We start from the raw sequence: 12,976 nt of genomic DNA on the forward strand, positions 1-12,976 counted from the left end.
TAAACCAAAAAATAACTAATATTATTCATATCTACATTTATTTTTGAATAAAACATAAAAATTTTAATTTAATTAATTTTGTTAAAAATGTCGCTATTATAGAATCTGTTTTTCGGGCTTAGAGCCTTATCATACTAGAGGTTTGCGAGCGGCCTTTTGAATGCAAGATGGATCGGAAATTATGTAGTTTAAATCATCTTTATTTTTAGCCGCCAAAATTGCTCGCTCATTCAACCATTTACTATTTTTGTGGTTAGTAAAGATGTTTGGGAATATTTTGCAGCTGAGTTTCCTCAGCAGTTTTTTCTCATCGGAATCCATTTTGTTACTGAGTCTATAGTACGTCGTAAACTCGTCGAAAACGTTGCGTATAAGCGACGTCCTCGCTGCGCAGCCGCGGCGCGGCGTGTTCGCGACGCATTCACAACGCGCCCGCTCAGCCTCGCAGCCGCTCGCAAACCGCTAGTATGATAACGCCCTTAATTATCCGTCATGATGTCATGTCCCCTCTGCAACCCCCTCCCCGCTGCACTTGCTTTTGGGTTTTTGGCTCTCATACTACATTGCTATATCTTATGGGAATAACAAGAAGACTTACACTTCAAACCACCAAACACAATTTTGATTAATTTTATTCCATATTTTATTTACTTGGCATCCCATGAAGGCGTTTTGTTCGAACTTGATTACTTATACATTTTATTTACATGAACTTAAACATAATAATGATTAAATTATATACATTTTTAATCTATTTCTAATCTCTTAAAAGAACCCTCTATTCCGCCAAATATATCTGTAATTGTCTTCGGTTTTCCAGGCCTTAGAGACTCCACGACTCTCTTTTTGTTTTCATTTATAAAGAAATCCTTATTTGCTAGAACCTTTTCAATTGTGTTTTCTGTAAGTGGAATAAAGAAATATTTAAAACATCTATTATAGAAGTATTATATAATAGAAATGTAAAGTAAAACAAGGTTAATGTCGCTCTGCTTGGCAGAGCCTTCTCCTTAGGGAGAATGTTTGGAGTACATTTGAAAGAATTTTATCCTAAGAGTACGAAATTTTGAACACAATGAGAATGAACACAATTTTAGTACATTAAATTTCGCTGGTGTTTGCCTGTTATGGGTTTCCTTCCAATCTACGGGTAGCAAATATCACGTGTTCTCGAGACTAAGGCATTCTTTAATTAGTAAAATAAGTTACATTTGAATTTCTGTGCAATGGAAAATACCTTTGGGAACACGGACAAGTAAGTATATCGTCGTTGCGCCTGCAAAAGTCGCTATGTGTTTTTTTCTTATTTTTAGATTGTTATCCCGTTTTAATCGTTATTTCAATAGGCACGTACTGTTTAAACAGTTTTGTGATAACTTCAATAATTTAAAAGTTTTAAAATTTAGCTATGTGACGTTCATACATTGAAAGCTACATAAATTGAAATAACGATTAAATCGGCATAAAATCTAACAATAAGAAAAAAAACACATGGCCATTTTGCAGACGCAACGATGATATACAGATATTTCAAAACTAATAACTCACTCTTCGCTTCCTCAAAAGTCTTATATTGCCCCCCAGCGTCCTTGGGCAAAGCTTCAATTGGCATAACTTTCTCGATCGTCTTTGAACCAACTTGGTGGATACAGAGTTGGTTCATCAGCTCCTTTTTCAAGAACGGCCTTATCACCATAAGTAACTTGTCTACATATGACGGCGCGTTCATGAAGTGTAATCCTTTTAGCTTCACTAGCATTGCTTCCTGGAGTATTATAACTATTTATTAGATACACGTACATTACTGAAAAAAATACTTGTGAATGTCGTTTATTTAAATACTGTTTTATCTCTTTCTGTTCTCATTGATTTGATATTTGAAAAAAAAAGACACAACATTCGAATCACGTCCGAAAGTCGAAACATTTAATATATCCATACAAATACATATTATGCACTATAGATATTACAAAAACCATTCGATTCTCATTTTTAATTCAAACGTTTAAATGTGAGTAATAATCCGTTTTAGTGATTCCATCTAAGACGGAACAGTTAGAGTGCACTTATATGTTCATATTAAAATTATATTACGTACTCAAAAAAGACTATTATATTAATTAAATTCACAGTACATTTTAATAGCAGCTATGTCAATGCGTGTTTTTGCAATATTATTTCCGCAGGCGTCAAATCTTAATAATTGTTTGACCCGAATGTCCGGTCACCACATTCAGATTCAGAACGATTTGTCAATTTGATTTGCTAACAGACGATAAAAAACGTTACAAGGCGTAATACATAACGTAATACGTATTTGAAGTCATAAAATCGCATGTATGTATGCAGCGAATATATAGTTACTTAAGTGGTCATATTTGCCAGTATCTATCGTAATTACCAGTGATGTACATAATGATGATAATAATATATAGAAACTCGACTAAACCAACAATGACTTTCTAGAAGATCATATTATCTAATCATAAACCACAATATTGCCATATGAATGAATTTTATTTATTCCTTGACATTATTGACATATTTTTAAGATTTAGAATAGAAAAAGAAAAGACATATAATATTTACTGTACCTGTAAATAGTACAATAACTGTTGCACTGTCTGCAGATCGAGTTTCGTGATATGGCTAAGCGAGACACCGTTTAGATCAATCAGAATGATAAATCCCGGCCAGGTGCCATCTTCGTACTGCCTCAGGTCCATTAACATCAGTACTGCCCTGAAACATAAGAAAATCTAGTATGTGAAGTGATAAAATAGACTTGATATAAGTATAAATTACTTAAAGTTCATTTCTTAACCTGATTATATCTGAGAAGACGAAATTCTTAGTGTCATAGTCGATAAGTCGATGGTATACAATGTAATGATTATTGTATGATCGAACTTGAAGCGGCATCACCAAACTGTAAGGAAAAATAAAATCATACTTAAAATATACAATAGTGGAATTCATTAAATTTTAGCATTCGTAAACTAAATAATATAATGTTAAGTAATTTCACAAGTACTAAATAGCTCCACCCCTTTGGTTCCTAATGGTATATTTATTATGTCTTTAAAGGTTTATCAATAAATTAAAGCGACCCGACTTCGCTCAAGTGCAATGCTGATACTAAATATACTACAGAATGTCTTTATAAACAACTTTCAGCTTTTTGACATTAGACAATACAAACCGCTACGTCCGTGCATTTTAAAACTGTACTATGATCGAAAATATTAATTTAAATTACATGCTGTAAAAGGCCATATCGATTTATATCAAATGCAAAATGTATTTAAAGTACATAATTGGATAAGGTCGAAGGTCATTCTATAAAGGCATTCAAACTAACGAACTCTTTAGTAGTCAAATATAGAATAATTAGATTTTTTAACTCACACGACATTTAAAGTTTTTAATAATTTTTCATCGACAACTCTGTTGTGGAATAAATTTGTGAATAGCGTCCTCAGAGTGAAATGAAGATCTAACACTTGTTTTGACACTTCCGAACTCTGGTAGCAGCAGAAGTATGTGAGGATTAAGTCGAGATCTAAAATAGAGATAAATTGGGTTAGTATATTGAAAAATATAAGATTATACAATCAATTTTATGGTAACTATTTCTTATGATAGTTTTTCGATATATTTTTTTTTCGTTTCTTTCGTTCTTAAATTTGGAAAATTTTAACATTACATTTTTACTAACATCCATTTTAACACTCAAGTTTAAAAACGTCTTTTTTATATTTGCTAACACGTTAGTCTGGCTAGCTTACATATGGGACTTGAGTTCGAATCCTCAGTCTGGTTATTTTATGTCAAGAATTTGAACCAAGAGCAAAGAATGGCGATAGGCAAATTAAAATATGTACAAGGGTCAACTCCTAGCTTCAAGTTACTTTTGAGATTTCTTAGACTGTATCTAAAGTACAATTAGCACTATTGATTATTACTACAGGGTCTCTCGGCATAGACCCTAAACTAATACTCTAAAATATCCTTCTGGCGTGCTGTCAAATATTATATACCCTGATCAAAGACAATGGGATTAACACATAGACAAAAACACTAGTTTTTAGGGTTACCCCATAGAGTAAGCGGACCCTATTACTAAGACTCCGCTGTCCGTCCGTCCGTCTGTCACATGTACCGTTATAGTTAGACAGTTTTCATAGATGACGTATTTCTGTTGCCGCTATAACAGCAAATACTAACAAATAGAATAAAATAAATATTTAAGGGAGCTCCCAAACAACAGACATGATTTTTTGCCGTTTTCATAAATAATGATACGGAACCCTTCGTGCGTCATTCTTCATTTTATAATTCTAACAACTAAGTCATATTTTAAACTACTAAAAATCTGAACTCGATTTCATTATTATGAAATATTGTTGCTGTTCTTACCGGTAATATATTTTTCAGGTAGGTGAGGTTGGGTTTTGAGCCAACGGCGTAAGACGGCGATGTCGGATGGATTAATGCCTGTCTTCTTGTACTCCACCTCCAGCGACTGCTGCTCGAGTTTGCCCGGCATTTTTCTGAAAAATGAGAAAATTTTATATTAGACATAATCGATCTTCGCACTTGTGTTAACAAGTCAAAAAAACTATTTTCATAATAATAGTTGCAACTTACTACTACTTAGATTAGGCTTATTAGCTGACATCTAAAAATATGTAAGAGTTCCCGTAATTTTTTTAATTCTTAATGATAGTCTTATAAAGGCAATAAACATTAAATTGTATTTTTTAAAAAATATTATTGTGCACGAGGATATCTTTTTTATTCTTCTCCCTTTCTCTCTTTTTATTTTTCTCTTTCTAAACAAATAAATAATGCGTTCTTCTGAATCAAATTCTGGATATCTGATGATTATTATCCAAGTTTGCTTTTTCTTTTCTATCGTACAGAATTTCTTCAATAATGCGTCGATTTTCTAAAAAAGCTCACATATAACCTCAAGAATCTTAAATTATACTTATCTGAGTTCTATAAGTTATTAACCTATTTATAAAATGAATGTAAGTTGGGGCGAAAGCGATGGAGATTTTCTATAACCGTATAACTTTAAGGCATTTTATCTTCGACCTCCGTGGTCAAGTAGTGTGTACAGCGGTTTTCATGGGTACGCTACTCTGAGGTCCCGGGTTCGATTCCCGGAAAAAAATCATTAATTTTCTATGTTGTCTTGGGTCTGGGTATTTGTGGTACCGTCGTTACTTCTGATTTTCCATAACACGAGTGCTTTAGCTACTTACATTGGGATCAGAGTAATGTATGTGATGTTGTCCAATATTTATTTATTTATTGTCATCGGTGCGTCATTGTCAGCGCTATTTTTATACCATTGAGACTAAATAAAAATATTCTAATTGTTTTTTTTAACAATTCTCATGCAAAGCACTAATTGAGACCCGGACTTTATTTATTTCACACTTAGTCGTGAAGTTGGCGCAGTTAAGCGCGCCAAAACTTACGCAGTAAAATATTATTGTCACAAATAATATTGCCGGAAATTTGAGAAACCATTGCAAGATTACGTACTGATGATGATGTACTGTAGTAGTCGGTTAGTTGGTTACTTAAGTAGTTGGCAATAATGTTTGATGGCTGATTTACGTTTAAGAGTGGGTTACCCCGAATGGAGTTGTTAGTATCATTGCAACGCGAGTCGTTATATTTTGACAAGCGACTCGAATGCGATGGTTGCTTGCAAACCCATTTGCTCTTAATCGAGATTAATTATTGTAATCCTTTGACATTTTTGTGATGTACGATTATTGAATCTGTTAATACAGTGATTAGACGATATTAAATACGTTTTATTTTGTGAATATCTCCATTTCATATATCTCGTTTTCCAAAAGTCGGATCAATCCCCGAACCAAACTCTTTAGCATCCTGCTCCGCCGACATACATTTATATATATAGTGCTCGGAATCCCTCTTTTTTAATGGAGCCAGGGCATGATATCTTGGGCATGTTTCGATTTTACTTGCCTTGATGTTGATACCGTATCTACAACATCAAGGCAAGTAAAATCGAAACGCGCCATCTCAACTCTTTGGTTTCATATTCATTTTGGTTGTGTATCCGTTGATACAATTAGCTTAGAGAGACAGAGAGCTTAGCGTCTCAACTAACGGTTGCGGAAAATTAACCGAATATATTCTCAGATGGTAAAGAAGGCCTATTTAAAAATCTGCTTAATTTTTTTTTTTAATTTTATGAAAGTGATACATAGACAAAGGCCAAACTAAGCCAACCAGGACAAAGTGTATGTGTAACGGTTTGTGTGCCACAGGTAATGTTTAGCGTTAAACCATAGTACGGGTAAAACCGCAGATCAGCTAGTATGAAATATTCCTAAAAGTCATTACATATTATAAAGAGACCTTCTCTTTATAATATGTAATGACTTTTAGGAATATCGAATAAATTTCTTATTACCTTCATTTTTTAAAATATTTTACTTTAAAATGCAATTATCACAAGGTGAGTTCATATTGTTATTGACATTTTCGTATTTAAAGGAAATTAAATTAATCAGAGGTCATTTCCTACTTTCAATTCAAGAGACCTTTCTATTTATTCTCGTTAAGTACATAAAAGCTTATATATAGTATAGTATAGGTGAGCTTGTTAACGTCCTATTGCTGGGCCAAGGACCTCTTCTTTTATGATGGTATGGAGCCTGGTCTACTTACTCTACACTACACCACTCTGCCTCAATGTTAGTATCAAATCAAATCAATTTTATTCAAGTAAACTTCACAATGAAGCGTTTTTGAATCGTCGATATAATACTACCACCGTTTCAAAAAGCAGCCTCCAGCGAGAAGAAACGGCAAGAAACTAGCATAGTTGCTCTTTTCAAATAAACAGATTTACAATGCAGTTTTTTACAATAATTAGTGTCCTGTGATGGAACCCGAGCCGAAATCCAGGCATTGTTTTCTAAAAAGTACTCTTTTAATGAATAATAATAAAAAAATAATAATATATATATATCCCGCTGAGTTTCTTTCGCCGGTTCTTCTCAGGTCCGAGGTGTTAAATTCCGAACCGGTGGTAGATTTTTGACTATCAATAAGCAAGTGTAAACACTTCTATATTGAATAAAGATTTTTGACTTTGATTTATTTATTAATTATTAGTAGATACACACGTGACAGAAGTAAAGTAACCACGTGTAAATTCAGCGGAACCCACAACTTTTAATTAAGATTCACGTGCTCTAACGCAGTGGTTATAACAGTGCCATGTCCAAATAAGCCCAAATAGACTTACAATAGATAGATAGACAATTCGTGTGTCAAATTTTTATCTGATACGATTTAAAAAAATACTTCACTTTTTAAATGTACAAGCTAAAAACTAGGAATATTAGGTCAGTTCTAGGTTATTTTATCATATGGGTTACGACATTAAATGTTAAACTAGTGGGTCGCCCGCGAAAGTTTACGTTTATTCAACAGATTTTTTAGCAATTTCGTAACCTATGATTGATTTTACTTCATTCTGAGCTGCAAGTCACTCGTCTACATTTGGCGCCAAAATGATGGAACCTTTTTTAAATTAAACCTCTAACGTCGTTCAGTTCATTTAGAACTGGAGTTTGTCGATAACAATTTACTCTAATTTCGTTCAGAATAAACTTTATAATTTACAACTAAAACATGTTTGTTTGAAAAATAATAATTTGTTCCATAAATGCAATTAACTTTGAGAATTGTACTTATTGTAATATCTCGCGTACGACAACGTTTCTGGTGAATGGTCCATCTCCATTAATGGTGCAATTTGTAGTCAATTTGTATCTTGAGGGAGTTTTTAGAATGGACTCGAGACATTACAACGTATAGTTCATCGTGTTATTAGTCGGGGATCGGCAAATTAAGGCTGACTTTGGCCAAAGTTTGTCCTTGGCTGTTGTTAACCGCCATGGCAATTACCAACTTCATTGGGAATTGGCGACGATTCAGAAGGAAAGGAACGCTGTGTTTGAAGGTGTGAGATCGATGCGGGGCAAAACTCTCATTCCCCTTTAGCTGAGCCTGAAAGAACTTCACTATCAAAACAGTTATCTTTCATTCAGAAAAGTTACAATCGAATTCGGTTCATCAGGCAATTTTCAATTGTAAGTTGTGAGGTGGAAGTCCTGAAAGTATTGCCGGTTCTTCTAGAATCTACATTCCGAACCGATGTTAGCTTTACTTTAAATATTTTGTTAAATGACGATTCAAAAGTGCTTGTAAAACCCTACTTGAATAAAGTTTATTTTGATTTTGATTTTTGAAATGTCGAAGCAGTTCAAAAATTCAATTGGGATATCGTTTGTAACGACAGAGTTGATACTTTTTTAGATACGTTCGCCTTGAAACGACACATGATCACTGCCGGTGTTATAACGAAGACATCAATCTATTATTTTATCGAAGCGTCACTGGCGTCAGGAACCTAAAGAAGGTTCCTGACGCCAGTGACGCTTCGATGGTGTTAAAACGTCTTCACTACTATACTTTATTTGAAGTTATAAATTTTTTTGCTATAAAATAAAAAAACAAAGAACAATGCATGTTCTAGTAGGTTCGCACGTATTTCGTTTGTTTTTTTTACGGTTATATGAGAATAATTATCTCTAGCCGGCCAGTAAATTTTTTCCGTTATCTAAAATTAATTCTTTATTACATCGTAATTATATATTAAATTAATATTTGAAATCGCCTCACGCTATTAACATATAAGATTAGTCTAGATATATCAGTGGCTTGTTAGTTTAATGGCTGGCTTATAAGACCATAGATTCCGAGGTACTGGCTTCAATCCTAGATTTGTTATACTAAAAACTATTACGATTTTCTGTATCTAAAATCGTAGTTTTCTTTTAAATTAGTATAATTATTATATTATAAAATATATATATCGGTTCGTCGAAAATGATATATTCTGTTATACTTAGAAGTGATTTTTTGATATTTGAGAGTATGCAAAAATAAATTGTGACTTAGCTCTGAACATATATATATACTTATAAGATATATTGTCACGAAACATACCCATTATCGTTATTTATTCTATCAAACCCTTTTAAAACTAATTCTTTGACGACCGTTTATTTGGAGATAATTAAAATTTTAGTGACTCGTTCAAATATTGCGTCAATTCTTAAGGTTACAACCAGATCACATATATTAACATACATATATGTTTCCGAATAACTCCAGTTATGTTAATTTAAACTACAGCTGATTAATATGACGCAGTATTTGTATAAATATTCGGATTCATATCATGAATATCATCACAGATAAAACAAAAAAATATATATACATATATACGCTAAAAAAATATTTAACGAACCATGAGATACTTTAATTGAATTACCTTTGCATTGGATTTTAAAAAAACAATGATCACGTGACATACTTAATATAACATATCGGTATTATGAACATATTCATTTTTAATAAATAAAAATGAATGTTTTCGTATGCCTATTTCGTATTCCTTAATCAATGATCCAAATGTTCCTGGCAAAAAAAAAAAACTCTTTGTATGTCTTGAATATAAAATAGCGTAATAGCTAGAATAATTTTAATTCTTTTACCAAAAATAAACTTTAAACAAATAAAAATTATTATATAACTAAGATTGTACTCCGCTATCATAGTCTAGAATTTGTGAAAAAACGATGTCCGAGTTAATAATAATGTTGAGCCTGTATTGCAGAACATCAAGTCCTCTCTCCACGATTAAATTAGATTTCATATTAAATTTATACTATAACTAATGTTACATAACACATTATGGTCTTTATTCAAAAAAATCTCTATTTTTCTAGCGTATACAAATGCATTAGAGTCTTTCTACAAGTCTTTCTTTCGTGAATTTTTGATAACGTGACGCTGTTCTAGTGTTTTCTAATGGCCCGCAATTGAACGACAAAACTATGAAACTCGAAATTTACGTATAAACATACTTATATTGCTTTTTATTTAACAATAAATAAGTTCCAAATCTTGTCCTTAAAAGAGGAGACCTTAGCCCAGAAGTAGAATGAGATGTGGTACAGTTACTATTTTTAATATAAATAAAATTAAAATTAAAAAATTAAATATTGTTTAATATGAATTCAGATAAGATATCACAACACAGAAATGATCACGAATTATAAACAAATAAGTTAAACACGAACATTCAAATATACACAGACGAATTTAAAACCAAATCGGTTGAAAAGTCCAACATTTCAGATTCAGATATTACAGTAACTCTTTATGTACAATCTCAGTATTTTTATGTATAATCAAAAGTTATTTAAGTAGGCACATAAAAGCACTCTTGAAACGTCACGTAACAGGGTTGAATTAAAATATAATAGATTTAAAAATCTACAATTGTTTCGGAAAGTAAATTCCATCGAGAATAACCGTATCAGCTTCTGGACTAAAAAGCCATCAAGACATCGGTGTTGTAAGAAATATTAACCATTCCTTACAGCGCCAATGCGCCACCAGCCTTGATAACTAAGATATTATGTCCTTTATGCCTGTATTTACACTGGCTTATTCGCTCATCAACAACAATACCGTGTAAAGCTGTATGATGAGTGGATTACTGAACCCTATCACTAAGTAGAAATAGGTTACATTAATTTAATTTGGTATAAATGACTATAAATCATTTGAGAAAATGTAGAGTACCTACTATTGAATCTACGTTCTGAAACAGTAAGGTAACATAGAGCCGAGAGAGAGAGTGAGCCGAGATGGCCCAGTGGTTAAAACGAGAGCATCTTAACCGATGATTTCGGGTTCAAACCCAGGCAGGCACCAATGAATTTTCATGTGCTTAATTTGTGTTTATAATTCATCTCGTGCTCGGCGGTGAAGGAAAACATCGTGAGGAAGCCTGGTTGTATCTAATTTCAACGAAATTCTGCCACATGTGCATTCCACCAAACCGCATTGGATCAGCGTTGTGGAATATGCTCCTTCTCCTCAAAGGGAGAGGAGGCCTTAGCCCAGCAGTGGGAAATGTACAGGCTGCTAATGTAATGTAATGTATGTAAGGTAACATAAGGCTCTATTTGTTCTATAAAATGACGATTCAAGAAACTATTTGAATAGGAAATATTTATGCTAAGATTATTTAGGAAATATCATAACCATATATATATATATTCTACGAAATCAGCAACCACATGCCAATGTCAGAATGTTATAGTCAGATGTTTAAACACTGTGTAGGCTGCCTACACACGAGAAATAATTTATATTGTTTCGTTTACTTAAACTGTATAATATAATCAGCTTAATAAATATATTATTAATAATTACCGCTACGTTCAGAAAGTTCAAACAACAAAAAAAAATCAAAGCTTTCACTTGGAATTATATTGCAATACCATTTATACTAAGTAATTAAACCTTTTTCTATTTTATTAATAGAAGCGACGAAAGAGAGTACATATATAGAATTTATTAAAAAAAAAAATTAAAAAATATAGTCATTTAAAAGAAGAACTTTTCAAACAACGTGATTTAATATAAGTATGTACTATAGCTATTACTTACAGATCAATAACTTTGTTTTAAACACTTAATCACTATTCACAAGACGTCCGACTCCCAGAACTTCGAGTTATTTTATGCGAGAATTAAATCGTTCAAGCTTACGAGCATAATATATACTAATAAAAAAAATATTGAAGGCGTTGGTATATTCGTCATATTATTTTGAGGGATTATTAAATAAATATAACAAGGAAAGACATGCTATTATTAATAATCATTTGTTTTTATTATTGTATTCTATTCTTCTCTAAAAATTTGTGCATTTTATTTTATTTTTTTAATGTTACAATAACTCGAGGTCAATATATTTAGTAACATTGAGACATTAACGACATAGAAATAAGAAATAAAACATTAAAAAAAATTTAAAAATTCAGTCAGTGTGGGCCACGTGTTTCAAGAAGAACGACGAGTTCCAACTCCAGCAAAGATCTGCTGATGTTTAGTTAATAAGAAAAGATGTAAACCGCCACAACTAATAAAACTAAAAAGTGAAACGAAGCACGGGCAACTATTAGTCCGTGGATATAGATTGTAAGGTAACTTAAAAAAAAAAAGCAAAACAAAAAAACAGCTACAAGTTATGGATAAAAGCACCTCCACAAGAGGAAACCTCTTCCAGGCACAGGCTGATACGATTTCTTCAGCAGCTATATATTATTATTTGAAAACTACCAAATATAAATAGTATTCTTTAAAAAAAATATCTTTGAATTTCAAACATAAAATATTTTGGTATTAAAAAATGTTGAGTGTTATTTATTTATTTATTTATTTATTTATTTATTTATACTTTATTGTACACCACAAGATACAGATTAAAATATGTTACAAGAAAAATTTAAACATTATTGTAGAGTATAACGGGCGGCCTTGGCTAAGTAGCCATTTCTTCCACACTTGTTAATTACATGACCAGTGTTAATTACTTTTTCATTTAAAATCAATCGCAAAATACAACTTTTTATAAACTAAATAAATAAATAGATATATTTTACTACAGGCAATAAAAAGTCTCACATAGAATATTAAAAATAAAACAAACTCGCAGCACGTGCTTGTCTGCGTTATGATGCAAGCGTTTGCGATTTTTAAGAATATCGAAAATTGCCACCGAGTTGGACACAAATTCGGACGCCTCGAGCATATAGCTATGGCGCCCAAGGTCTCTACTAATTTAACCAAAAATCCGACTTGTTGTTACGAAATATTTTATACATCATCTCAGTGTTCGATCGAATTAAAACATTGATATTTATAAAATTCGAATTTGGGCAAATAAAATGAAATTTCACGCTAATCAAATTATACAGATTTTTATTAGTAATTTGTTAATCTGCTACCATTGCCTTTGTATTTGTTATCTATGGTCAAAGTTGAA

At 32.1% G+C, this 12,976-nt stretch overlaps 1 protein-coding gene across 1 annotated transcript; it reads right to left on the reverse strand.

Annotated features, from left to right (window-relative positions):
- Window positions 1–417: 417 nt before the first annotated feature.
- On the reverse strand, window positions 418–11,684 carry LOC125071900 (clavesin-1-like). Its single transcript, XM_047682329.1, has 7 exons — window positions 11,596–11,684; window positions 4,420–4,553; window positions 3,409–3,562; window positions 2,825–2,929; window positions 2,595–2,742; window positions 1,549–1,765; window positions 418–901 (listed from the first exon to the last, which is right to left on the reverse strand). The coding sequence occupies exons 2-7, from the start codon at window positions 4,547–4,549 to the stop codon at window positions 747–749; spliced, it is 909 nt and encodes a 302-aa protein (XP_047538285.1). The 5' UTR covers window positions 4,550–4,553; window positions 11,596–11,684; the 3' UTR covers window positions 418–746.
- Window positions 11,685–12,976: the final 1,292 nt, after the last annotated feature.

This window comes from Vanessa atalanta, chromosome 20, assembly GCF_905147765.1.
Source record: "Vanessa atalanta chromosome 20, ilVanAtal1.2, whole genome shotgun sequence".
NCBI classification, from domain to species: domain Eukaryota; kingdom Metazoa; phylum Arthropoda; class Insecta; order Lepidoptera; family Nymphalidae; genus Vanessa; species Vanessa atalanta.